This window comes from Panicum virgatum, chromosome 1K (assembly GCF_016808335.1).
Source record: "Panicum virgatum strain AP13 chromosome 1K, P.virgatum_v5, whole genome shotgun sequence".
NCBI classification, from domain to species: domain Eukaryota; kingdom Viridiplantae; phylum Streptophyta; class Magnoliopsida; order Poales; family Poaceae; genus Panicum; species Panicum virgatum.
The window spans coordinates 39,326,985-39,354,897 of NC_053136.1; the positions used below are offsets into that span (position 1 = coordinate 39,326,985).

The 27,913-nt window shown below is 44.2% G+C and overlaps 3 protein-coding genes across 11 annotated transcripts; all 3 read right to left on the reverse strand.

Moving 5' to 3' along the window:
- Positions 1-3,281: 3,281 nt before the first annotated feature.
- LOC120706937 lies at positions 3,282-13,329 on the reverse strand. 4 transcript variants are annotated; one of them, XR_005688568.1, is made up of 9 exons: positions 12,914-13,329; positions 12,595-12,822; positions 12,025-12,146; positions 11,125-11,185; positions 9,796-9,936; positions 8,979-9,081; positions 4,505-4,733; positions 3,937-4,185; positions 3,282-3,806 (listed from the first exon to the last, which is right to left on the reverse strand). XR_005688568.1 is itself a non-coding variant. In XM_039991700.1 (9 exons), the coding sequence occupies exons 1-9, from the start codon at positions 13,046-13,048 to the stop codon at positions 3,724-3,726; spliced, it is 1,356 nt and encodes a 451-aa protein (XP_039847634.1). In that variant the 5' UTR covers positions 13,049-13,275; the 3' UTR covers positions 3,282-3,723. The 4 variants fall into 4 exon arrangements, 3 of the variants coding, with proteins under 3 accessions (XP_039847634.1, XP_039847641.1, XP_039847645.1); XM_039991700.1 differs by having other exon boundaries at positions 4,505-4,735; positions 8,976-9,081; positions 12,914-13,275; XM_039991707.1 differs by lacking the exon at positions 8,979-9,081 and having other exon boundaries at positions 12,914-13,277.
- Positions 13,330-14,148: 819 nt separating this feature from the next.
- On the reverse strand, positions 14,149-18,812 carry LOC120706926 (armadillo repeat-containing protein LFR-like). Of its 2 annotated transcripts, none has more exons than XM_039991684.1 (8): positions 18,524-18,801; positions 17,135-17,304; positions 16,327-16,460; positions 15,984-16,231; positions 15,288-15,393; positions 15,056-15,194; positions 14,742-14,980; positions 14,149-14,648 (listed from the first exon to the last, which is right to left on the reverse strand). In XM_039991684.1, exons 1-8 carry the CDS (start codon positions 18,705-18,707, stop codon positions 14,387-14,389), a joined length of 1,482 nt encoding a protein of 493 aa, XP_039847618.1. In that variant the 5' UTR covers positions 18,708-18,801; the 3' UTR covers positions 14,149-14,386. The 2 variants fall into 2 exon arrangements, with proteins under 2 accessions (XP_039847618.1, XP_039847625.1); XM_039991691.1 differs by having other exon boundaries at positions 14,159-14,648; positions 14,742-14,869; positions 18,524-18,812.
- Positions 18,813-20,441: 1,629 nt separating this feature from the next.
- On the reverse strand, positions 20,442-27,471 carry LOC120706954 (DNA mismatch repair protein PMS1-like). Of its 5 annotated transcripts, none has more exons than XR_005688584.1 (12): positions 26,604-27,471; positions 26,170-26,493; positions 24,502-25,947; positions 23,848-24,098; positions 23,621-23,747; positions 23,190-23,258; positions 23,000-23,073; positions 22,748-22,813; positions 22,018-22,120; positions 21,758-21,939; positions 21,494-21,593; positions 20,442-20,806 (listed from the first exon to the last, which is right to left on the reverse strand). XR_005688584.1 is itself a non-coding variant. In XM_039991724.1 (12 exons), the coding sequence occupies exons 1-12, from the start codon at positions 26,850-26,852 to the stop codon at positions 20,778-20,780; spliced, it is 3,021 nt and encodes a 1,006-aa protein (XP_039847658.1). In that variant the 5' UTR covers positions 26,853-26,920; the 3' UTR covers positions 20,442-20,777. The 5 variants fall into 5 exon arrangements, 1 of the variants encoding a protein (XP_039847658.1); XR_005688586.1 differs by having other exon boundaries at positions 21,758-21,931; positions 26,604-26,920; XR_005688591.1 differs by having other exon boundaries at positions 20,442-20,797; positions 26,604-26,920.
- Positions 27,472-27,913: the final 442 nt, after the last annotated feature.

Genomic DNA, 27,913 nt, shown 5'->3' on the forward strand with positions numbered 1-27,913 from the left:
TGAAGGGCGTCTACCACGACGACGACTCCGATTCCGACAACGGCGACCGCCGCAAGAAGCTGTACGTAATGTACGGCGGAAGCTGGGAGCTTGTCTCCCGGCGGGATGTGAAGACCCTTCGCCGGGAAGTCCTTTCGGTAAAGCCGGGGGTCCCGAAGGCGTCGCCGCACCAGAGGTGGATGAACACCACCATCTCTTTCGGGCCATCCGATTGCCCGGAGAATATGGCCGGAGCTGGTGTACTACCTCTAGTCACCGCTCCTGTCATATCCAACGTGAGGCTCTATCACGTGTTGATCGACGGTGGGGCTGGCCTCAACGTCATCAGCTATGTAGCGTTCAAGCAGCTGCAGATCCCGGAGTCCAAGCTGACTCCCTCTCACCCATTTTCCGAACTGGGCCCACATCTGGTGTTCCCTCTGGGGAGCATCACATTGCCGGTCACGTTCGGGACCGAGGAGAACTTCCGTACAGAGAGCGTTCTGTTCGATGTTGCGGAGGTGAACCTCCCGTTCAACGCCATCATCAGCCGACCGGCACTCTACCGCTTCATGGCCATTGCTCATTATGGGTATTTGGTCTTGAAGATGCCTTCCCCTACCGGTGTCCTCACCGTGCAGGGAGACCGCACTGCTGCCATCGCTGCAGTTGAGAGACTGCATGCTCTGGCGGCAGAGGCTGCACGTTCCGAGGAGGATCCATCCACCTCACAACCCAGGGCGCCTACAAAGGCTCCCAAGGTCCAACCATCTGATCCGGACCATGTTCCCGTGAAGACGGTGCAGATTGGAGCGGACTCCACCAAGACCACCCGCATCGCGGGAAACCTGGAGGAGAAATAGGAAGACGCACTCATCGCTTTCCTCCGGGCAAATGTCGACGTGTTCACCTGGGAACCGTCACAAATGCCCGGGATCCCCAGGGAAGTGATCGAGCACAATCTGAGGATCTACCCTGACACCACGCCGGTGCGCCAGAAGCCTCGGAAGCAGCCTGTGGAGCGGCAGAACTTCATCCGTGAAGAAGTCCGCAAGCTCCTACATGCTGGCTTCATCGAGGAGGTCCACCACCCTGAGTGGTTGGCCAACCCGGTCGTCGTCCCAAAGGCCAACGGGAAGCTTCGGATGTGCATCGACTACACCAGCCTCAACAAGGCATGTCCTAGAGACCCCTATCCTCTTCCACGTATCGATCAGATCGTGGACTCCACCTCCGGGTGTGACCTCTTGTCTTTCCTAGATGCATACTCTGGTTTTCACCAGATTTAGATGTCTAGAGAGGATAGGAAGCATACTACTTTTGTAACAGTAGATGTGCTTTATTGCTATATTGTCATGCCATATGGTCTATGGAATGCCTTACCCACGTTTGTACGAGCTATGAACAAAACCTTCTGTAATCTAATTAGAGATATTGTTGAGGTTTATGTCGATGACATTGTGGTCAAGACTAAGGTAGGGTCAACACTAGTGGAGGACCTGTCCCTCGTCTTCGACCGGCTCCGCGCCACACGCACAATGCTGAACCCCGAGAAGTGCATCTTCGGCGTCTCCGCAGGGAAGCTACTGGGTTTCCTGGTCTCACATCGAGGCAAACCCAGCCAAAATCAAGGCGATCGAGGCGATGAGGCCTCCTGGCCGCATCAAGGATGTCCAGAAGCTTACTGGATCTCTCGCTGCTCTTAGCCGCTTCATATCGAGGCTGGCTGAGAGAGCCCTCCCCTTCTTCAAGCTATTGAGAGATGGCAGAACGGGTGGGGATTTTAGGGTGCCCACAGCCGGGTGGCGGAACGCACCCGCCTATTCCCAGTGAGGGACTACTCGGGGAAGTTCTAGGCGGTTGGGCTAATCTAGCACTGAGACAAGCACACAAGAACACACGATCTAGAGTGGTTCGGGCCGCCGGAGCGTAATACCCTACATCCACTGGGAGTAGTATTGTCCTTGGTTGTGTATGAACCTATCCTCTGCCGGGCCTTGGCCTTCTCCCCGCCCCTTTTATAGACCAAGGGGTGCGGATACATAGGACGTTGAGGCCCCGACAAGTGGGCCCAACGTGACTGTGTAGCATACTGCGCAGAGTACTTAAATGGCTACAGTAGCTGTGAATCTTTTCTCCGATATGCTTCCATGCCCTGCTGACCCTCTGACTAAGGGAGGTCTTCTCTTGTCCCGTCAACAAGGTGCCCGTTGGGGAAACGTAGCTTGCAGCGTGGCATGTTGAGGCTATTATGCAGGCGTCATAATAGCAGAAGCCGAGCCGTCGTATCCAACTGTCATGGCAGACTGACAGGCGCGGCGTGGGCGGCGCCAGTAGCTCCACTATACGTCTTGGTAATACGCGATCAATAGTGTCCCCTGGCCAAAGAACCGCCTTGGCTTCTGCTACATCAATGCGGGCGTCCACCTACCACAATGAATACAGTGGTAGGTGAGGCTTAGTATGGAGACCAAGCGGCCTTGTATACGTGTCTGTGCTTGTAGACACATGTCGGCTCCGGACCACCCCGGGGAGGGGTGTCGATTCCTTCTCTTGGAGAGGGGTCCGGTTACTATACAGGAGTCCCGGACCCCTATGGGGGGTCCGGGACTCCGCGGGGGTCCGGACCTCCACGGGAGGTCCGGAGCCTCCGGTTGTTCGGGCTGAGCGCCTGCTTCTTCCGGAACACGTGGTGCTCCCGGACCTTTCCCAGCCGGGGGACGGGTCCGGGACCGTTGTCAGGTGAACAGGGCTCCGGACCGCAGGGGTCCGGCTGTAGTCAAGGATAACCACAAGGCTCTTGCCTAGACACAGCAAGAGGGGGTACCCCAGTCCTGGGGTACCGACACCCATTATGTGCAACTCTGAAGTCTGAAGGTAGAAAAGCTTCCTGATTTTCAAAATGTTGAAGATGCACACTACTACTGTTGTACTTCTTACTGATTTTCAGTATTCTTTGCTTGTCTAGCAGATTTCATAACTTGAGTGCAAACTATTTTCGTGGAATCTGAAATTGAAGTTGATTTGAAGTCTGAAGGTAGAAAAGCCTCCTTTCAACTGCCGTAGCCCGTAGCCACTTTGGCATTGTGGTATTTTTACCAGCTTTCGTACTGCTGCAGGGACGACCGTCTTCACCTTTGTCCTGTGTTCTCATCGCCGTATATGAACGTGATTAGGGTCAGGATTTTATGCGTCCGCAGCCCTAAATCGGCAGTAGTAAGCGTTAAGTGGCGGTCAGGACACAGGGAGAGACGGCTCCAGTCCTGAACAGCCTGTTAAAAAACACCATCTGTTCCAAATTATAAATCTAGATGCATATAGCAAATATATGTATCTAGAAAAATAGAACATCCTAAAATTTAAAATCGAGGGAAGTAATTTGCGGTTTTGGCGACACGCACCACCGCTGGCCCCACCTCCGGAAGAGGGAGTTGCCCGATGTCATGATCTGTACTGAAGCGGCACGGACACTTTCAATTTTCAAACAAGATACTACATGAAAAGAAAGGGTCACGACAAAACCTATGCGGAGGGGCAGTGCAAGGTTGTATTTGTCAGTTAAGATATGTCTATTCAATCTGTGCCGTTGTAAATTGCACAGCGTGGTGTACTGCTTGATACTGAGGTGTCATCTTGGTTCCTGCGGGCTCATGGCTGGGCCTGCGGTGTTCCTGGTCAGTGTGAAGTTCAGCTTCAAGTGTAGTTGGACCGAGAATCTTCTTTTGTCCTCGGCACACCCCACAACTATTCTTTCTTGGTCTTTTTACTGCACGTAAGGATACTTGACAAGCAGGTGATTGCTAGCAGCACCACGGCTATGATAAAAACTGCAGACAAAATACAGAAGTTATGCAGAAGTTGTAAGGTCCAGTGCAGATGACCCATAAGAACGTTCAGGGACACTTAAAATGTAGATTCATATAGTTGGAATAATTGGCATAGATGCGCGTAGCATACCAGCTATGGTACCAAAGAACAGCAGAGCGAGCCAGTATTGTGTCAGCCATGGAAGCTCTGTCTCCAGAGTACAGTGCCGTTGGAAAGCATGTTCTTGCTTCTTCATTGCAAGCGCACCTGATGGCTGCAGTTCAGATATAGGGAACTCCACACTATGAACAGAACGGCCCTCTACATCTCTCAGTTCAAGTTTAATCCGCGGAGGTAAAGCATTCCAATCAATTTCAATTGCTCCAAAATTTGGTTGGCCTGAAAATGCAACACCAAATACCCAACGATTTAACAGTGTAACCAACCCTCAACACAGCAGGAAATAAGGTAATGCAGGTACTGAAAAATCTTAGCATTTCCCTCAGATACTTTATAGTGAACGTTCTACAATTGAACTGTATCTTTTGGAGTCTTGGTGAAGAACAGAAGTAATAGCTTTTGCTGTTCCGGCAAGAATAGAAAAAGGACCTTTGTATCTTTTCTTTTTTAAAAAATGAAATTCAGTAAAACAATACATTGTAGCTATCCTATACTGTGGATTCGTACTTCTACAGTTATGTCCAAGAAAGAGTCATACCTGTAGTACATGATTTATACAGGCAGTTAGGGTTTAGGACTCGCATGGTAGTTGGCGCTAATACTGCCAGAAGTCTCATAATAGGTTGAAAGACTATTGGCACAGAATTGTCAACAGACTGGGTAAGACCACTTGAAGTAACATCATACAATGGATATTGAACTCCACAGTCGAATCTAGCAATTTCTCCAAAATGAACATCACCACTAACAAATATCACTCCATTTCTCTGCAAATAGTCACACAGCATATGTTTCATAAGAGTGATGAACATGTAAACAATCGTTTAGACAATATCATGGTATCTTGTAAAGGACTTGGAACACCTTCAAAAGTTTAACTGAAGGAGATATGCCAGCAACTACTGCATTTTTCTTTGTCACGGCTAACGCAGGATTATTATTTACCCAAACACACCGAAACCGTGAATAATACTATAATAGCTTGTCCGCAGGAAAGTAATAGTGACCAACCTTACTGTAACACCCCGGTGTTAATTTCGATGCTAACATTGTGCTTAATCGCTAATCGTGGTTAATCATCGTCTTTAGCGCTAATCGAGTTCGCATAGTAACTTTCGACTTAGCTACGTTCGATCTTGTTTTTCTCCCTAATCCGAATTCTAAATCAACTTTTGCCCAACATCAATGTTGTAGAACTTTTCTTCCTTTGCAACTTTCATTTTGGCCAAAATTCAAGTTTCATCACGAAATTTAAAGAAAATCTTTAATTTTGTTTTGAATAGGACATTTGCAAATGCACCAAAGTTTAAATTTTATCTTTCAAACCATTGCTCAAATGAAAAAGTGCCAGAAACAAAAGTTGAAGATCTCAAAATTTTGAACAACTTTCGTATTCAAAAGTTTTTCATTTGAGTTCAAGAACAAGGGGAAAAATTAAATTTACCAACTGAAATTTGAAACTTTGAGCTATTTACAGAAATGCCATTGCTACATATCCTCCTCTGCTCGTCGCTCGACACGCCGCCGGAGCCGTCGCCGCTCTTCGACGTCCGTGTCCACGCGTCGCGCCGACGAACCTCGCCCCTCGTGCTCACACACCCGTCCTTATCCGCACGGAGCCGTGCTCGTTTCGCCCTCCCCTTTCCTTCCTCGCACTCACACCAAGCCGAGCTCGAGCTCAGTGCCCCGTCGGCGTCCACGCCGGCCATCCTCGCCGCCGTGCCTCGATTCGCTGCGCCCCAAGCCGCACAACCTCGCCCTCCACCTCCTCCGCCCCGCCCCGAGCTCGATCGCGCTGTTCCCCGGCCGGAATCGAAGCCGACCGCCGCGTCCGCCATTGCTGCTCACGCCGGAGCTCCGCCTCTCCGTCGATCTCCGTACTTCGGTCCACCTCCGCCCGATTCAAGCCGTGGTGAGCGTCTCCGTGAGCTCCTCGTCGTCCCCGACCCTTTTCCCCTCCGAACTCGGCGCCACTGTTGCCGCAGCGCCGCCGCGCCGCCGGGTTCGAGCCGCCGCCGCCGCGCTCACGCCGCGGGGCCGCCCTGCGCGAGCCTGCGCAGCGCCGCCGCGCGCCCCGAGGCTGCCTCAGCTCCCTGAGCGTCGCGCCGCCCCCGTTCCGTGGCCACCATGCGCCTCCACCGGCGGAACGCCGCGCGCCGCCGCCCTGCTCCGCGTGCGCCGCCGCCCCAGGCCTTGCGCGCCGCCGCCGCCCCGCAGGCGCCTCCGCCCCACCCCGCGCGTGCCCCCGCTCCGCCGGGCCCTCCTGACCGCGACGCGCCCCGCCCCTCGCCGGTCTGCACCGCCGCCGGCGAGAACGCTGCGCCGCCGCCCATGCCCAGCGCCACCCCGCGCGCTTCCCGCCCCGCCGTGCGTGCGCCCTGGCCGCCCCCACCCGCGCCTCTGCTCAGCCGCGGCGGCGCTAGCCCTGCGCGTGGGCCCGCCCGCACTGCCCCGCTGGCCGTCCGGCCAACGGCCCCGCGCGCGCCAGGCGCGTCGCCGGCGTGCGGGCCGGGGCAGGCGGCAGAGCAGAGCAGGGGAGCTCCCCTCCCTCCCTTTATTTGGATGACGAGTGGGGCCCACGGCTCCAGATTTGTTTTTTCTTTTTGTTGTTTTCAGCTGAAAAGTTTGATAATTTCTACAAAAATGCAGAAAAATCCTAAAAATACAAACTAAAGTTTGTTAGGTTTCTAAAATCAAGGTCTTCAGATGAAAAATAATTGTGCAGGTGAAATGTCACTTTTGCCCCTGCTTAAATTGTGTTTTGTGTTTAAACTAGTTTATTTTGTATCGGCTGTTTTGTTTGTCTAAAAATCATGAAATTTATGCGGTGGCCTAATCTTTGAATGTGTAATCCTCTATAAAAATTTCAGGTGTGGGTGCTGTGCACTTTTGTGTAAGTTTAATTGTGTTTAGTTTAACTGGCTAGGGTTAAAGTAAATGCTTTCCATCGTCGATAAATGTTGGAGTTTTTTTTATGTGGCATGCTTTGCCAAGATCATTGTTATTCTGATAATTCTTGTGGCTTGATCATACCTGCAGGTTAGTCTTGCTTTTAATTTGATCCTAGCTAGGCTCTTTTCTTTTATAGTTGTTGTATTTAATTCTTTCATGCATGCATGTGTTTTGCAACAAAAACAAATCCCTATTTAAGTTGATCCATGTTGTTCTAGGATAGTATTTAAATCTTTCGAAGCGAGTTTAGTAACTTTTGCTTGATAGGAATCACTTCAGGCTAAAGAGGCCTTAGAACCAAAAGCTGCACATCCATTCTAAACCATTGCTATCGTAACCCTAGTTGTAAGGTTGCTCTGTAGACGCTTTTGGAGATTGGTCCATGTCTTTCGTTGTGAGTAGTGCTTTGCATCATTTCTTGAGTTTTATGCATGTCATATTTTCCTCGTGTAGCCGCCGACACCGAAGTCGCCTACGAGCTAGTTGCCGGGCCGGTCCAGGAGCCTTTCGCAGGAGAACCGCAGCCAGAAGAAGTCGTTAATCAAGCTCCCGGAGAAACCACTAACCCTGCTGACCTGCAAGGCAAGCCCCGGAGCATATCCCTTATTTTAATTACTCCATGTTATATTAAAGTATTGTGCATTTACGTTGAGGAATTGATTGGAACCATAGATGCATAATCTTGAATAACCAGTGTCCTTACTAGTGCAGTTATCTTTAGCACCGCTATGCTTAAGTAAACCGGTAGAAGACGGGTGATTTCCTGTCACCCGCGAGATATAGGGTTGTTACTTCAGGCAGTGTTATGAGAAATAATGCAATGAGAAGGGAAATGGGAGACCGGGCGGAGGTAAAGTTGGATATGATTATTGAGTAAGGAAAGTTGAGTCTCCGCCTGCGTCGATTGAGGACCGTTCCGTTGTTGGCCCTTTGACTGAGGATTGAACAGTACTAACCGCATGCCGGAAGTAGGAGGTAGTCGAAACCGGTAAGCTCAGTACCATATGCGCACTGGTAGGCGGACTTGATACTGTCTTCACCAGTGGAGCTAGTACAGAAACTCATGGCTGACCCTTCGTTGGTATCGGTGGGGCTAGCAGTCCCGGGTCGCAGGGCAGTTCGCCTATTCGGTGTGCATATGTGAAGGGTTGGTGTGTATAGCCCGACGGGGCATATACGTGCCGTGTTGGTTAGGTCCACCTTGCAAGGTTAAATCGGATCGATTCGCCGTGACTCGCGGATATGAGAGCCTTGGTCAATGCGTCACATCGTAGTAAGGATTGAAAGGACAGAAAGAGAAAAGTTGGACGTTTGTTGATATTCTTGAAAAGATAATATGATTAACCATGTGTGCTCTAGAGAATTAGGCAAACCTAGTTTCTAGCTATCAACACAATTGGAGCTAAAATATCGAAAGTAAGGATCTAGTTTTAGTAGCTTTTTAGCAAAATAACCCAGAGCCAAAGAGCTATGCATGTCTAGGTAATGGGCTAAGTATACCCATAGACGGGTAAGCCTTGCTGAGTATTAGAATACTCAGGGTTTGGTTGTAACCCTTCTGAGCAGGTTGTATTCCGGAGAACTTCGAGGAAATTAGTGCGTCCTGGAGTGGTCAGCCTCTTCCTCCAGGTTGGACGGTCGAGTGGGTTCCGTCTTCTCCGTGAAGTGAAGGCAGGTGAGCCTCACATCAGTGGGCAAGATGTGAAGTTCGTCTTTTGGTCATCGACGTTATTTATCGTATTGTATTTTGAAGCTTGTTTCAAACCTGTTTGTATTTCCGCTGCGTTTGAACTCTGTATTCGAATTGTAACCTTGGCTTGTAAAACTTTATTGTAAATTAATTTGGAGACTGTTGTTTAACTCTGGTTACAAGTTATGTTTGAAAACTTTTGTTGCTTGTAATCACCTGTGCCCGTCTTTTGACGAGAGTTCCTGTGCAATCGATCCTGGTTAAAGCAGGCAGTCTGAGTGTACTGGTGAAGTGCAGTAGTGGTGGTTTAAGTTAAATGGTTAATTAGTGCACTTGATCGGTATTATTTAGACTGTTCTGTGACACTTACTGCTCTCAATCAATCTGAACAGCCTTTCTCTCTCCCTTGGAAAGCGTGCCCAGGACTCCACATAGAACAAAGGTCCAGTTGTAGCAGAAAGATTAGACAGTACCTGTATTGGCATATGGGGAAAAAAACAATTACTACATAGCTATATCAACAAAAGTTTCACCACTTTAGCATCCAAAAAAACAAAATACAATTGCATATATAACTTTTACTTGACCACAAGGGGAGCGGAGCAATTTTTAATTAAGATAGAAGAGTACAGATGCTGCCTGGTCAAGAAAGAAACTACTCCCTCCGTCCCAAAATACTAGTCATTCTGGGATTCAAAATTTGTCCCAAAAAACAAGTCACCCTACTCTATTTAGAAAGTGCATGTGCATGTAAGAATCAATTAGTGCTAAATATGGATAATATATAGGGGCAAACATGGTCATTTTACCTTCTTGTTAATTTGTCTTTGAATTCCTAGGATGACTAGTATTTTGGGACGGAGGGAGTATCTCAGGGAGCTACCCACAAATTATATGTTAGAATGAAAGCACTAGGACAATATGCATCAACAGGACATTCTGTGTCCATATAAAGAGCTTCTGAACATGTGAAATGTCATATTATTGATGTTCTGTCACAAATAACAATCACATATACCATCTGTTTTATTTATTTATTTCTTTTGTGTGTGTGTTTGGGGTGGGGGGCTACCACCAGCCAACCAAGACAAAACTGATTTAATTGTCCCTGGCTAAATTTAGTTTTGCAAGTTCTAAAAAAAATACTTATTTTCGACAGGTATATATATGTGAAATAATAGGTTTACCTGGATAGAAGATCCGATGACAGTGATCTCTGATTGAGGACCATGAAGTTCCCTCTCCAGCCACTGCCACTGAGGATCTCCCAGAATAGTTCCATCACTTAATAGTGGGTCTCTGTGATATCTGGTATCCAACAAGATTACCTGTGATACTGTGCTGTTATCATTTAATTCAAAATTGCTGATGAAACTAATTGAAAACAGAAGGGTCATAAGCACAAGAAATATCTTTTATTTAGCCTTGATGCATGACCATTGTCCATTCTAGACCTTATACCAGATTTATCATTAGTAGCGCTTTAGGATACTTCAAACAACTGCTGGAGCGATGCTTGACATTGAGCCGGACATGAAAAGGTGTAATACATGTGTAAGGTGTAAGCGTATACTAAACTTTATTGGGTAAATACACAGTTCAAATTAGATAAAAGGGCGTACCCAGTGCCGTAGGCTTCCCGCACTGTGCGGGGTCTGGGGAAGGGTTGTTTTTAAGCCCCAAGCCTTACCCACACAAATGTGCAGAGGCTGGGACTCGAACAGTTCAAATTAGATAAATGTTAAATATCGTCCACAAAGGCTAGATGCTAAAGTTCTCAAAGTTACATATAAGAGAGGAGAGCATGGTCTATATAACTTTAAATTTTGAAGAACAGACTCAAAATGCATGTACCAGATGCAAAAGGGGGGAAACAGTATAGCAGTGCATCACACTGTTTAGGAAGGAATTGTGAAGTCTAAAAAATGTTATTTTGTTTTTTTTATCCTGCAGATATGATTGTGCTTGATCTTGAGTTATGCATCGCTCCATTATTGAACACGCAATTTCCTATATTCGATGTTTCTTTGAGAGTCTTAGGAAACTTCTACATCTAGATTTCGCAGAGTCTGCAATGTTTAGCCAGTTTCATGAGATACATCGCCAAGTTCATATATAGCATAAAACTGTGATAAGGACCGACCCTCATCAGATAAATCTAGTACGGCTTGCCTGATCTTACAGTGGAAGACATCAGCAGCAGAAGAGATTCATTGTTTATTATTTGCACACTGAGACAATCAATAACTATCTTTCAACCAAATCCGTGGTAGAAAGAATTGCCAGAAAAGTACAAGGCCCTTATCTGTAGTAAACAGAACTACAAATAACCAGATGATCCATTTTGGGAATAATTTTAGATATTATTAGGTTCATAAGAAAAGGAGGAGAATCTATCAAAGATTGAAAGAACCACTGCATCATTGATACAGTTGTGTGACATAACCCTATATGAACAAGAAATTAAAAAACCCTTAAGATTGAACATGACATAAGATTACAAGTAATGACTTTACCTTCACTCGTTTTCCTTCAGGGCCAAACATATGTGAGGTATAAACACCAGCTTGTTTCCTCCTAAGCAAGCAAGAATAAAGTATTAACTTATCAGATGGGACATTTCCCCCCTTGTTGATCGTTGAAAACAAAACGAGTATTCTGAGGCAAATTTTGGTGTATTGGCTGTATGTATGCGGATCCTAAAACTTTTACAGAAATGTCTGGCCACAGCATCAAAGTAGATTTTGGCATAAGAAGTGAACAAGGAAATAACATTAAGGTAAAAAACTGTAAGAGTTGACCTTGTTGTGGTTTTTCTTCTATAAAACTGACACGCAAAGCTTTTGCATGTTTTTGGAAGAGAAAAAAAAAGAATATCTTAATTTCTAACAAAGAAATCAACTGCAGAAATGAAAAAAATTTACCAGATTACCAGAAAGAATCTGCTACAGCTTCATATGTATGCTACAACTACAATGGATGGAGGCAAATCAAAATCTAAATGAGATCAGGCTGTTATATCCACAAACTTGATAAGTTGACTGCAATCCATTATGAGATGGAATACAGGGAGAACGGTATCTCAGTTGACTCAAAGATTGTATAATGGTTAAAGAATATAACAAATACATAGTAAATCAGATGCTGCGATCCCACTCATAAGATAATTGCTTTAAAGATGAATTGCTCAAGCAATGTGATGAATGATGAGGCTCGGTATTTCCAAGCTTTTTGTAATGAAGAAATAGAAGTATTGGAAGTAGACACAAGTATGTAAAGCAGGTAATAGGTCTATGCTTTATAGAAATAAACAAATCAGCCTGATATAAAAAAATCATTTTACCAAACAATATAACTAGATACCAAGATAAACATGACGAAATTCAAGATTAACTCCAGTATTTCTAAGTGCATACCGTTTACTGTCTTCAGCTTCATCCAAGAAATCTAGCAGAAGCCTCTGAGTAAACACTTTCCCACTAAATTCTTTTCCTGCATCATTCAATCCATAATCATGGTCATCCCATGTTCCAATAACCTGCAATTAATGAATTTCAATAAAATCACCAGTTTCTCATATCTTTTAGGAGCAGGAAGAAGCAGCAGTGTCAAAACTCTTCAGAAGATTTTGGGACTGTCCTAAAAGATGTGGCAACTACTCTTTGGTGCCACTCTAGCCCACATTTGGAGATTAGATTATATGATGATAATTCTTTCTGAAATGCCTTGCCGGCAGTCGTAAAATAATCAACTCGGGAGTGCAATAAATGGGATTTAAACAGTAATAATTTGATAGTTTGTATGTTTGTCACTGTAAATGCCGTGTCATCGCAATACCAATAGACCATAATTCATCAAATCATAATACAACCCCCAAAATCTCAAAAGAGCTGCCCCACAACTAGGCTAGCACCAGCAACCAGCAATCAATGCAAAGAACGATCACCGGCAAGCACCAGTACAAACGACCTGGAAGAAAAGCTGACCTGAGCCCTCTCCCTGAGGCTGGCATACCCGGGCTTCGCCTTGGCAAGCTGGTACCGCCTCCGCAGCTCCTGCTCGGTGGAGGGGTAGAACCGTGGCACGTTCTTCCAGGGCCCGACGGTGCGCTCCTTCCCGAACACCCGGAACGGGCGCTTGTTGTCGCCGTAGACGTTGTCCCCGAGCCAGACGAACACCTGCGGGTCGAACGCCACGACGGCGTCCCAAATGGGCTGCGCGAGAGAGAAACGCAACGAAACAATCCCGTCACAACCGCATCGAGGTGGGCGAGCGCAGTCGAGGAGCGGGTGTTCCGTCGCGCACCTGGGGCGCGCTCTGGTTGGCGCAGGAGCCGAAGGCGATCCTGGACACCACGGCGTCGGCGTCGCGGGCGGCGCGGACGAAGGGGGGCACGACGACGATGAGGAGGAGGATCAGCAGGCGGAAGGTGGCAGCCATTGGGGGTGGGGAATGCCGGGATGGGGGCGGGGAGCGCGCTCTGCCTCCGCTCCGGGGCGAGGAGAAATTGCAGGCGGTGGGCAGGAGAGAAACGGGATATTCCAATTTCCAAGGCGTCGGATCCTGGGGCAGGAGACCTGGAGGTGGACGTCTGGGTGGGGACGACCCGGCGATGGCGGTGGCAGACGCAGACGCAGACGCAGACGCAGGCAGGGAAGAAGAAAGCTGGAGCCTGGAGGGCGTTTCCCCCCTTGTTTATTGCAGTGGAATTCTGAGGAAATCCACGTGCTGTGTTCCTTCTGACCATCCGTTCCTCTGTTAACCACGCCGTGAAGTTTCTGGAGACGAACATAGCATGCTGGGATTTGCAATGCCAACTTCTTTGATTTTCTTTTTCAGCAAGTTTTTTCTCAAGATCCGAGGCTATACTTGGAGGATCTCTAATTAGCGTTTCTGAATTTGCAAGTCGTGGTTCGTCAAAAACAAAAACACTTGCTAATCATGTCGCTGTCTAGTATACTACAGTATGCCAGTGCTAGTGTTGGGCTGGCCATGAGCAGTTGGAACAAGGAAATCTATCATCATGGCAACCATCGCTGGCTAGAAACTAGCTAGAAAAGATGCTGTGTTTAGCTTACGAGAGATTTGATCGGGCAGAACTGAAGAAGCCGCAGCCTTTCTTGCTTTGGAGGGATGGTGAAAAGGTGTGATCCGCGGGTGAAAAAAGGCTGCGAACTTGCCGTGCTTTCTCTTTTGCCTTTTGGCTTGGGATCAAGCAACTTCGCTGCAAAACTGCATGAGGCATCACGTTGTCGCTGAAGCTCAGGATTTCCGTTCGGAGCTGGAATACTTCTAGTCCATTCACATTGAGCATCTGAAGCAATGGAACAAAGTGATCACAGATGAAATCAAACCATTCTCCAGCTATGCAGCAACACTAGAAGAACCAGTTCCCCCAGAATTGTTTATGGCCTAAACCGCATAGCCACCACTGTACCATTGCTTAATGGGACAGCACTCCGGTAGCTTCCGTATAAAGCAAATGATCACACCTAGCCACCTAGGGACTACTACTACACCGTACTCCATACTCTGAACACTGAAAACCAATTCGAGGCTTCTGATTCCAGCAAATTTTATAGCACGTAAATGTTGTCTTCTAACAAAGCGGGGCACCGGCAGCCCAAATAAAGTACACATGCATTCAGATTAGGTAGGACGACAAGCTGCAAACTAGATACAGCTAAAATTGTTACATGCAGTCGGGACTCATCAATACATGGTCAAAGAAGTACCTACATCTAGATTTCAGCAACAAAGTACAGGCCAGCACTTTCATCAGTTTATGTTTCCCCAGATTGCATGGCCCGATGTCACCTTGTTGCTCGGCCTTGCAGTCAGTTCATACAGGATCCGAGCAAAGGTGTCGGAGTATTTCCCTTCTGTCATCAGGATCTCAGCAAAGGTGTTCTCGTGTACAAGGAGGTGCATCCTGTTTTGAGGCTCGGAAACGAGGCTCTCCAGTATCATCGACGTCTTCCTGCAGACCTCAGGCACAGGATGCGGCATCTTCACAGTCTTCAGGAGTCTGTCAACAGCCCTGGTTCATTTGAAATGACAAAATTTTCAGATTGTTAACGCCACTTCTCCAATATTAGTTTGATCTCTCTAATTGTATGAAGCAGATGTATACCATCTCTCACTGGCAAGCTTTAGCCTGCAATCCATATTCACTTCGGCTACATTGTAGAGTGCGCTAACAGCAGCAGCTTGTGCATCATATGCTGGCACACTCAAGAGGTCAACTAGCCGTTTGTATATCTGTATCAAGCAACGCGATGTAAGTATGACAGCTAAACAGCCGAGAAAAAGATAGCATAACATTAATAACCGAGAAATTAGATCCATTTGGGCCAACATTTTTGTATGCATCTGCATAGCATAACACTATAAGTTTATAACATCAAAATATTACCAAATAAAAACAGTGAGGTAAACAGCATGTACCTGTGGAATGACAGGAAGAAGAAATGACTCATTGTCTGGATTTATTATCAGACGCCCAATCAATTCAGCAGCAGCACAGTGCCATGGCTTTACTGAGGATGAAAGCATACCCATTATGGCATGAACTGCACCTTTTTCACTATCTTGGCCAAAAGAAGGCAAATGAGTTAACTTCAATATAGGAAAGAAAAGAAGAGGATAATCTAGCTTCAGAATCAAGTCTCACTCTCACGTCATTTTAATGAAAGATGGCTTCGATGAGCTGAAGATTCTCAAGTCCAACACAGGTGCTAAATTGACAAGGGTCTCCAGCATGTTTGTTATGAGCTCGTCATCTTCTGCTCAATGACAAAAATCAGCAGAGCTGGAGTTAAACTGCCATGACATAAAACATAGTCCCAGGAGCTCATTCAAGCTACAATATATCCAATATACCTATACAAAAGAAAGTCTCCCATCATCCTTATTTTGCAGCGTAAGACCAAACATAAAGTTAAAATAGGAAACATAAATAATAAGTTTTTTGGTCCAGCTTGAGGAGCTCATTGGCAGAGCCTCTAGTTGAAAGGTCGTTCACCTAGGCTTGAACCCAGGGTGCTCGCAGGTCATGTGAGTGAGTGCATCCCTAAAGGGTTCACTACTTCCCTCCCTCCTCTCCTAAGACAAAGTCAAGTGGACGACTCTCCCCCATGGTTTTGTTTTTCTTTCCTTTTTGACCTTGCGGAATGTGAACCGTAGTAACATGCAGCCTAAATGGTGCATATGCAGGTAATATCAAAACATAAAGTACAACAAACTTGAAGAGCCAAACACTAATATTTACACAGACACATTTGACCATCTCTAAGGTAATATTAGCGATTGACAGAGTGCAAGATAGATGCATGTAACTGAAAACTAAGACACAGGACAAGTTTTCAAGCTTTACCTCTATTCTGGTCTTCTAAGCACTGAAATACAGTCTCCAAGCAATGCCTATGTTGAACCATGATAGTCTCATTTTCTGGCATAAAAGAGAAATTACGGATAATATTGGAGGCTGCAATAGCGCACTGCTGCCTTTCTGCCCTCCCTTCATCATCGTTGTTAAACAGGCCATCCTCATCAAACCAAAAGCTTGCAGTGCGCTTCTTCGAGACACTTGACTCCTCAGTCTTCGATTGATCATTAGAGGCACTGTAAGTGCATTTAAAAGAACATAAGTATGGCAGCACCAGGCATGGATATTGAGATGGACTATCAGGATCTTGGTAAGATTAGCAACAACATACGTGCCAGTGTCCGAGTAGACTTTTTCCATGTTCTCTTGACCAAAGCCAGAGAGTGTTGTGTTGGCACCCAAAGTTCTTACTCTGGGTGGTTTCAGATGGTCCTTAGGCATTGCAATATCTCTCCATTCATCAATCTGTACAAGATATCAAAGCATAAGACACAACGCAAAACCAAAATGAGTAGAGGAAATGTGACAGACACATTAGTACATTGCTTGACTTTAGAATTTAATTTGGTGTAAGAAGCATGTAAATTAGATGAGATTTGTCTACCCTACTCCCTCTCCCTCATTTCACGTGGATGGTAGTAGCTGCCACATGGCAAAAGTTAATGATGCCGCTGCCACATCACCAAAAACTACCCACATATATTCCTGGGACATGGTTTGCATCGGTTTTAATTGATTTTGGAAATAAAGAAAAGGGTTCACCTTTGTGGGGTTTGAATAGAATTTTTGGCAGCCTTAGCTTCTTTTGCAACGTGAAGGGTATTAAAACTAAAATGAGAGAAGGATTAGGGAACAAAAATTAGACAAAATTTTCCTTTTGCTTTATGGCTACAAACATATATGGAAAATTATGCCAGATCCCATAGTTGCATGAAACCATTACCCTTTTCTTCAGTGTAAAGTTAAAAGGCAATGCTAGCTTGATTGAATCTAGTTCAAATGCATTCTGGTGCAAATACAATTAGCGGTGATTAGCCAGAAAGAATGAGAATTATATAAAATTTTAAAAAAATGTAAATTGCATGATTTAGTAAAAGACGAATCAAACTGGAAAGATGAAAAGGGAATTCAAGACATACAACTTGAAGAAGAGCATCTAAGAGACCAGGAACTTTAGTAAGAGGTGTTGTATCTCGTCGGATGTCATCCTTCTCCTTAAATGAGAGTACTGTAAGGGCATTCAGTGCCCACAGTATCTCTGACTTCAACCCACTTTGCAATGCAAGGACAATTCTTTTATTGTTCTGATCTGAGAAAAGACAAAAATAAACATAACTGTCCTGCCAAATAGCCAATGCTAGTAATCATTATAAGAAAATGATAACTTGTGCAGTTCAAGCTCATGACAGAACGTGAGGTATCACCTCTAGCAAACGGGGCAAAACAATAGTAAATGATAGTAAGCAGGATCACAAAAAAAGGTAAGCATAATTGTACCACACCATGGTTTGTCAGCTGTATAAAGTAACTGTTTCTGAGCTTGGAAAATAAAAAACACAAGCACACACATTATAAAACTATGTAATTACATGCACTATCAAGCAAGGATGTGTGCGCATGTGTGAAATTTATAAGTCCAAATTCTTATAATCACATAGAAACGTTTGCAGTCAATTCCACCAAGGTGTTCATGCGGCAGGAATAATTACAGCTAAGTTGACCTGCGACACAATCCAAACTTAAAGTGAGGCATATTACAGTTTTCCCTAAACATTTTCAAGAACAAAAAAGAAAGAGAGGAAAAAGTCAGGTTCTTGACAGTTCTTTGACATTCAAAGAACTGAAAAACAAAGTCACTTTCTAAATTGGATACTCAGGTTAGCCTCAAAGTTTTCCACAACTCTAGCCTCATACAAGCCAGAATATGTGTCTAGCAAGAGGTCCACAGAGATCTGAAGTCTGAACGAAATTTTGATAGTTAGTGTTCTATGGCATCACATGGTTTTCATAAAGAGTCTGTTTGTGAGGTCAAACCTTTTCTATTGTTGGCAAACTCTGTTACTTGACGCGAGTACGTGCCAGTTTCAAGAATGCTAAGCTACGCCATCTGCAGTATAAATCTTATATAACTCTGATGGCTATTTTTCTCCAAACATTTATTTGACAACCAACACAACAATTCAACAAATATGCCTACCTGTAATGCTCCATGGTAATACTACTGCTTCGGAAGATAACCAACCCCAACAAACAAACCCAAAATGTCTCCATAAAACGTTCACACAGATGATAAAACCTTGGACCCCCGGGGCCTCATTTATGACACTAATTTCATTGTCAAGCACAGAATTACACGGATCTTAGAAGGTCCAGTGAAAAGAGAGGCACCTAACGCCCCTAATTTTCCCCCAACGCGCCGACCCCAATTCACAGGACCAACACCCGAGGTCTTCCCGCTTCGGCCTTCAGGCCCTATAATCCCACATAAGCTGAGTTGGACTGCAAGAGGAAACGAATGAGTGGATTACCTGACAGGGCCGAGAGGACTTGGAGGGACGGCCCGACCAGCGCGGCGGGCGCCCCGGGGTCGCCGACCGCCGCCGCAGCGGCTGCGGCCGCGGCTCCGCTGCCGGTGGCGCTACCTAACGGGCGGCCGCGCTTCGCCGGCGTGCCGCCTCCGCTCCCGCCGGACTTGCCCGTCTGTTTCTGCATGTCTAGGGTTTTGGAGCTCGGAGCTTCGAGGGCGGAGTGAGGAGGGAGGAGAACGCCGCGTGCTCGGAGCTCGGAAGTCGGAATTGGCTCTGGGCACTCGGATAGTCTGATGGAGGCGGAACAAGGGGATCCGCAGGATTACGCGGACGGCAGAGATTGAGTGGCATCTGTGTCCCCACGGCCAAGGGCCCAAGAGGCACATGCCGTTCTTTTATGACTGACGGTCTGCAAATTGTTTGTGCCTAACTAATTCTAAATTCTAATGCTAGATGATCTATATTATTATTAATTAATTTTATGAATCGTTTTGCCATGGATATTTTTTAGAATGATTAGTCTTGAATTATGAGAATCATATGTAAATTGTTCTGAAAGGATTTCCATAAAATTATAAAAGACTAAATTTCACTTCCGGTTCTTAAATTTATCGGATTGTCAGTGTTCATATAGATCTCTAAACTATAAATTTGCACATCTAGATCTCGAAAGTTGTAAATCTCGAAAGTTGTAAGTTTATCACTCAAGATCCAAATATCAATAACAATCAGCTTGCTGAGCTGACCAACTTTTCTTGTCCTGAGCTGACCGCTGACAGAGAAAAATGGGAAGGATGCTAGGGGACATGGACATCATAGTGAGCTTTTTTTTTTTGTTTTTCCATTAGTTCTTGTACCGGATCGTAGTGATAGGAACTATGAGGTGGAAAACAATTAAATAGCTTGGACGCCATGTAAATGTCATGGTAGGCAAATCAACAGTAAATAAAGAGATTTGGACCATGATTGAACCAATTAGCGAGTTTAGGTATCCAAATATGCAAATTAATCATTTTAGACCTAGATCTAGATGATACATTCGAACAGTTGGTCGACGTGCATGCCTCGCGCGGATGCTAAACTCTGCTTTGGGGGCGGCAAACCTTGCACGCGGCGACTGCCTTTCTGGGCGATGGCGCGGCTCATGAGACCTGTGCGGCAACAACCACCCAACCAAATTTATATGCAATTAAGTATTAATATTTATGATACCAAATAAGTATCATTATATTATTCATTAAATATACTTTCATCGTACATCTATTTAATGCTATAAATCTTTATAATCTTTTCTAGAATTTTGGTTAAATATAAAATTAGTTTGACTCTCCAAGAAAGTTGGAATGACTTAAAATTTGAAACGGAGTACCTAGCTTCAGTAGTAGCATGCCGTACATACGCAGCGGTCTCGCTAGTCTACATACTGCCTAGTTCTTCTGACATTAGATCGATCGCCTTGCTAGATCCTAGATGCCTTTGATGTTTTCATCGAATCTGAATCTGTGATCAACTGATTATGCTTGGAATGTGAGTTGTGACAGGTCTGGTCCATCGAATTGAGCAAAGCAGGTTACTATTATTGCCTGTCTTGATACAATGCCTGCCGTGCGTGCAATTTTGTGTTCCTAAATCTTTGGGAAATTATCTCACGCTACTTTACAAGACATTTTGGTCATCTCATCCTAAACAATCGATCATCATGTTAACCGCAGATTGATCAAATAGTTACCAACAATTATGGACTTGAGGTTAGCTATGCGTGTGTTCTAGACTTCTAGTGGGCACTTAATTGCATCATACAAATGTGGTGCTACAATGCCTTCTATACACAAGCACTGAAGCACATATATGATACATGATACATGTGGTGCTACAACTTGGACCTGATCGACGAGGATGCATGCATGAATGAAGCACATACGCAGACGCAGAGTTCGCAAACTCTCATTGCAGATAGAAAACGCCATATGTACATACATCCTTGGATACAAAATAAATAAGCAGCGCCAGAGATTTAGGCCCTGTTTGGCATGGTTCCAACTGCAAACTCCAGCCTAGAGCTGAGTGGAGCCAGCCAAACACCTCAGTCCTCAGAGGAGTTGCATAGTGCGTCAAAATTTACAGGCGGCGCATATGTGCGCAGGCCATAATTTACAGTAGCCCCAGATAGAAACGTTCTTCCAGTGGCACATGGGAGCTGAGACTGGCGAAAATGGAACAGCACAAGCCCCTCCGCCAATCAGCTGGGCTGCCATCACAACGCCACATCTACTCCTGCAGAATCTTCGGAATATGGAAAGGAGATTTGTAAGTATGTGACTAAAAGTTGCTTCTGCAATTTTTACGAGGGTTGATGTGGGTGTTCTTTTATTGGATTATTGTGTGTATCACATCATTACTTTGTACCCAAAAAAAACATTGTTCTAAATAAGACGATTATTTTGGATAAGCAACTAAACACTTCGTGTGGATAGCACAACTTCCTGCAACACAGACACCAATCTGATATCTCCAAAATGCATGTTTGCATGTTTATTTAAGAGAGGACAAATAACAAATGATTGTTTTATAAGAATATAAGCAGCAAACCAGAATACATGGAAGACCAAACAACAAGATTACTCAGTGAAGATCCATCAATGTTATAAAAGATCATTGAGATACGCATCTTGCTATAGTCGAACAAGAGTTCTTTTTTTACTTAATGTGCTTATGTCCTCCTTTAACTTTGTTTTTGTAAAACAGAAGTGTTCCGCTTTTGTTAAAATCTTAATATGTATGACTGTATGAGTAGTTGCAGTTATTTGTTTTGATGACCACCTGGTTCAGAATTTTTGGAACATAAGCAAAGGACATATGTGCACATAGTCAATTGGCACCAAAGTGGATCTAGGAAAATTTCAAATGCAAAAAATGTGATAGCCACGTAACTAAAGAAGGGCAGAGGTAATTGCTTGATTGAGCTCTTACCTTTGTTTCTTATAGCATGCAGATCAGCCAGGTGACGCATTGTTGGCCTCCCATGTGGACAATTCCAAGGGGACCTTAATCCTGTTAGGTTTTTAAGTATCTGAAGTGCAAAAGAAAAAGGGCATGTTACTGGGATGCTCATCTTTCAATGAGCAGTGACACTACAAGGTGAACACATACACATTAAATATACTTCTGAAAAGATAGAAACGACATTCAAGGACCACAGAAGTTTGATCAGAAGCTAACTTATTTTGTAATTACCTTTCTCATCTCGACTTTTGTTAGTGGATCGCCGATCATAGTAGACATTCGGCAAGCCCTCGAAGCCAACATAGCACGAACCCTCGATGGGCAAACAGAATCACTTTTATCGAGCTTGTAGCTACTGATTATTGAACAATCTCCTTGACTATCAGCAAGCATGGAGATCAACTCCTTTACATCTAAACAGGGGGCATTAGAATAAGGCCATGTTTGACATGCACAGAAACAAAATTTCCGACATATGAGAAAAATAATACCTTGAACACCAAATGTAATATTTTTGCTGAAAGGCACAGCCTTCAAAAGATAATGGTTACCAGGAGAAGCATGCAAATCTTCTTCCAAGACAAACCATTTTTTCTGAAAGTTGAGAAAATGGAAGAAAACAGGTGAGGGAACAAGAAATTGCTCAGTATCAGTAACAGCTTTCATCATGGCTTGTTCCATCAATTGGTGCCAGAGAGGCAAAGAACTTGCATCATTCGAGATGGCATGTATTAAGTGGAAATAAGGTTATCAATTGAGAAACCCCAAGACCAGGTTGGCACAGCTGCAATTTTATCAGGCATGAATTGATACTTTTAACATTAAATAGAGACAGTAAACTTTTTGGAAAGAAAAAACACAAGGAATTGTTAAATGAGTTATTATATGACTTAGACTATAAAAGCCACCTAGTTCCCCAAGGTTGGTCTAGTTTCTTTTTTATACGACTTACAGACTAATATTTGCAAGAGGAATGAGAACAGAGTGTATTTGTTTTGTCAACAAACAGAGAACACTAAAATAAGTATAGACAACAAATTATATATAGATAACACAAGCTGTGAATATGGGCATATGTTCCACGACAAACTGCAAAATAGTTAAATGCACATGCTGTTTGAGCAAGCAAATGTTGATTAAGCAACTGAATATTACTACATTAAAAATTAATATTCATCATCAAGTTGTTTGTCCTAGAATTGAATGGAAGACAATGAATACCTGATAGTGCTCATGTTCATAGAAACAACTACTTCTTCCTCTGGTGATAGATCAAGCCTCAGTGGCCTGCGTTTGAACATAATCACAAATACCCAACGGAAATGATGCATATGGAAAATAGTACAGATAAACATGATGCTATCAATTATGGAGCCGTAAATGGAAACATTCAAACATCATAGAGTTACTGAGCGAGTTGCTGAGTGCAATGTATAGAAATAGCAGATGAAAAAGATGGGTTCGCTTACTCACTGGAGAAGAGGCTGTATGTTCAAAGTTGTCGATTGTGATAGGCCCTCAAAGTTGTACTTCTCATCAGCAGCATGCTAATAAAAAAATAAAACTTCAATTGCTATACACAATGTGCCTTGCAAGTTGCAACTCACATATCAAGGGGTTTATGATGGTATCACAGAATTACAGCAAAAAGTATGTAAGGTACCTGATCTACAATAAACAGATCCTGGTTAAGCTTTCCAATGATAAAACCAAGATTAAATTGCCCAACAACCTAAAGATAAAACAGTTAGTTCTTGAAAACAACTGCATACTGCAATAGTTCATTCAGTCACCTACATTGAAAAAATAAATATGCATCAAGCAAATAAACAAAGAGGTCAAGTTCTATTTATTCATTTTCTCGTTTTCTTGCAAGCTACTTTCCAGGATTTGGCAACACTTCTCACCCAAAACACGAAATGAGTATCAGATTGTCCAAAGTTTGAAATTAAGAAAAAAAGGGGATCATTGAGATAGTGGAAAGCGCTTCCTTATCCATGATGTCCAGCACATATTGATGGTATAATTTCACATGGACTTAACCAAAACTCCAAAAGGAGCAGTAATCTTATAATATAAAATTATGCCAAGCACCTCCATTTCTCCAAAATCATCTTTACTGAAAAGCCTGTCCAATTCATTGGTGGCTGCAGCTAATGAATTAGATTTTGCCTCGTCACCTGAGGGTACATAAATATCCAGTGTTGCGGCTTTATAGCACCTACACAAAGAAAATGAAACTATTCATTCACGAAACAGTAGTGGAAATCCTGATACTGATGTAAGTTGTTTGTGATGAGTGATGACAGCAAAAATGTTACCTTGTAGCTTTCTCAAGACTATTTGCTTTATTTGCATGTGATATCCTAAAACCATTCTTTCTTCTTCTCCTAAGCTCAGCAACAGTAAATTGCATACTGGGATATTGTACAGATGCAGAACATACTGCATCGCCTGCATCATAATCATGAGCATCAAGCGAAGGACTATCGCTCATTGTATTCTGATGTTCAACTTCTGAATATTTATTGGGAGCACCAGAAATTGGAAGGCATCGATCATGCTGCACATCCTGCAAGGATTCAGCAGTAAATCCTATGAAGTGATCGCAACAAGTATTTCGGTTTGAGTTAGGCTCATACAGAACCACATGTAACCAAATAAACTATTCCAGAAGTGATGCATCATGCATGTTACTTTTATAAACTTAAAAGGCAATGGCAAAATGCCAAAAGTAGATTGATGATGCCTTATTAATTCAACAAATTAGAACAATAAAAATCAAGAAATAGAAATTCATCGTGACCTGTAATTTAAGAACAGCAGGCAAAGCATTTAACAAGAGTGTCAAGAATAACAAGTGAGCAAGCAGGATAAGAACATCGACAAAAAGAAGTAAGGTATTGGCAGTAGCACAATCTCCTCCAGAATATAATGTAAAGGGCTGCATATCTGACTGTAAACAGTTTGCCTACCACATCAGGTTCTGTAGTGTGAACATCACATGGACTTGATACTTGTGCACCATGGGTCACAGTATTAGGCGGTTTTGAATGCTGTGGTGAAACATCTGCCCTCACAGATACAAATGATTGTGGAGAATGATGTTTTAAAGAGTTTGTTTCCAGAGGCAAATTGAACTCAGAAATATTAGATGTGCATGATCTCAATGCAGCTGGTGAATTTGCTTCTACTGTTCTCCCCACTTGTTCTGAGCATGCTTTTCTTCTCAACACTGGAGTTTCAGAGATAATACTGCATTTATCTTCGTGCTTCTGCTTATTTGATGAAGCAAAGTTTCCTTCTAAACTTGTTCTCCTCACCTGTTCTAAGCAAGTACCTCTTCTCAGCACCGGAGCTTCAGAAATAAGACTGCAATCATCTATGTTGTTCTGCTTGTTTGGTGATACAAAGTTGGCTTCTAAACTTGTTTCCCTCACTTGTTCTATGCATGTCCCTCTCCTCAGCACTGGAGCTTCCGAAATAAGATTGCAATCATCTTCATGCTTGCGCTTGTTTAGTGATACAAAGTTCATAATAGAAGATTGAACAGTAGGTGATTGGGTAGATTTTGCAGCAAGACCAGTTCTAAAATGATTTGTTCCTGATGCATAATCTTTTCCTTCTTTAGGCAATCTTTTTGGTTGTTCATATGAGAAGGATGGAAGCCAAACAGATCTATCAGCCTGGGCAGCTGTGCCTCTAGACAGGGGGCTCAAATCTCTAGATGTGGCTTCAATTGCTACCTTTGTCGCTGAAGAAGGCTCTTTCTGGTTCTCTGGTGAAATCTGATCCTCAATGTCTGTTTCTTCATTGTCATCACTATTGTCAGGAGATGAAACATTGTCTGCTGCTATCAAATTTGTGTCTTCATTATGGCCATCAGTAGTATCCTCTTCCTTTTCAGGTTCTTCAACATGATTGATCAAGAAACTGCATTGTTGAGGGGAGTACATATTTTCAACAGCTTCCCGTAATGATCGCAGAATCATACTCTCAGAGGAGAAGAAAATTTTTCTCTTGTCAGGTGCTACATTCACATCATAGGATGTAGTTGGAATACGGAAATCCAGGATAGCCACAGGATATTGCTTTGCATTTGAGCTTCTGTATAGCTCATTGACAAGTTTAGTGATCTTTGGCATATCGATAGGTCTGCCATTGACATAGAAGAATTGTCTATCTCCTGAATTGCGACCGGTACCAGGTCCAGGTTTTGAGAGATAGCCTTCTACTTGGCAGCCATCTGAGATGGTAACACTAAAGGGCTCAAGACACTTGAAAGTGTTCAGACCAAATATGGTAATGATATTGTCTTTCATTGAACTGCTTCCTTGAGTCCTAAGCACCACCATTTTAGAATTTTTTCCGACGGTATTAGTGCAAAGCAATCTGACCCCTTTGGCAATCAAGGCGTAAGCCTAGACCAGGCAAGATTCAACAATTAGTAACAGCAGGTAAATAGACAATCAGACAACAAAACTTAAGAATCATCTAAACAGGACATGCCTACTCCAATAAGGAAATAAATGGAGATGTGTGACAAAAAAAATTGTTATAGGGGAACATTTACCAACAAAATTTGACAGACACGCACAAAACATGCAAAGTAATCTTAGAAAACTGAAACAGAAAAAACTTACATTCAACAGGGAGATCACTTTCCCATACTCTTTCCGAATGTTCCTGCTAAACTCCTTGCTCCGGACCGGCAAGGTGGAGAACAACTTCTCGACTGTCACCGTGGTTCCAACCTGCCGTGCGATTTTCGTCTGGTTGGCCACCACGCCGGAGTGCTCAAACTCCAAATGCGTCCCGACGGGCTCATCCTTGGTCCTCGTCTCAACCGTCAGTTTCCCCAGCGCGCAGAGCGAGCTCAGCGCTTCACCCCGGAATCCGAATGTGACCACGGATCCAAGGTCGGAGAAATCCGATATCTTGGAAGTGTGGTGCTTAAGTGCAAGCGCCTAAAAAATTGCCAGCGACATGGTTAGCGGCGGGTAATCAATGGCAATGTCGAACCACAGGGAAATGGGGGAAAAGTGATGGATTCTTCCATTGGGGACAGCTGCCTCACCTGGAAGTTGGCGGGCGAGATGCCGAAGCCGTTGTCGGCGACCTTGAACCACTCCTCGCCGTAGGCCTTGAGGCTGACCTCGACGGACGTGGCGCCGGCGTCGAGGCTGTTCTCGACGAGCTCCTTCACGGCGGAGGAGAGGTTGAAGATGACCTGGCCGGAGCAGATGCGGTGCACCACGGCCTTGCTTATGGGCTTGATCGCCGGCGAGGAATCGCCGCGCCAGCCTCCTCCCCCTCCTCCAGCCATTCCTCCCTAAACCCTACGCCTCGCGGCGGTGGAAAGGGGCTTTCCGGCTTCGGCTTCCTCTGGAACCCACGCTACTGGCGCGGTTTTTTTTATTATTTTATTATTTTATTTTCGTTTTTTAAAAAATATATTTTTGATTTGAAAATTTACAGAATGTACCCGGGAATGTACCCGGCAGCAGAGCGGCATGAGTTTTTGTGCAAAAACTTTTGCTCAAATAATTGCGCGCAGGTTCTTGGGGGCCGGTCGCCCGGTAGCGGGGCGACCGGCCCTGGCCGCCCGGCTACTGGGCGACCGGCTGTCCCACCCTTATATAAGGGTTGGCTGGTTCCCCGCCCCTCATTTACATCACTAAAATTCCAGAAATCCAGAAAAAAGAGGGAGAGAGGGAGAGCGGCGAAGTCCTGCCGGATTTTCGAGCCGGCGACTGCAGGTAACCAAAATTCTTCTACGCTTTACAAATAGATTATGTTGTAATTATTTTTGTTGAAATAGTAGATTAGCAATCAATTTAATTATTGTTAGGAGTGATTAGTGGTACATTTAGGTGCAGTTACTTGTAATGATTAGCGTTGATACAAGTGCATTTAGTGTTAGATTAAGTATTAGAAAGTACTAGAAAATTGTTAGAGAAGTATTAAAAAGTCTTAAAAATTGGAAAGATAATATTAAAAATTTAGAAAATGTTAGAAAATTTTAGAAAATGTTAGAATTTTTTAGAAAATGTTAGAAAATAGTTTAGCAATCAGTTTAATTATTATTAGGAGTGATTAGTGGTACATTTAGGTGTAGTTACTGATAATGATTAGCAGTTGATATAGTATATTAGCAATCTGATTGCTCACTTGTGATTGCCAGGGCTCAACACCATGGCATCATCGGGATCCACCTACATTCCCATGGAATAAGGTGACGGAAACAGTCCACAAGGAGTCCAGGTGCCTATGTATTTTTGTGGATCCTTGTGCAAACTAATGAAATCAAGGGTTTTGGGGGACGATTTTAGCAAGAGATTTTTCATGTGCGAGAATTACGAGTACGACCCGACCAAGCATTACGGT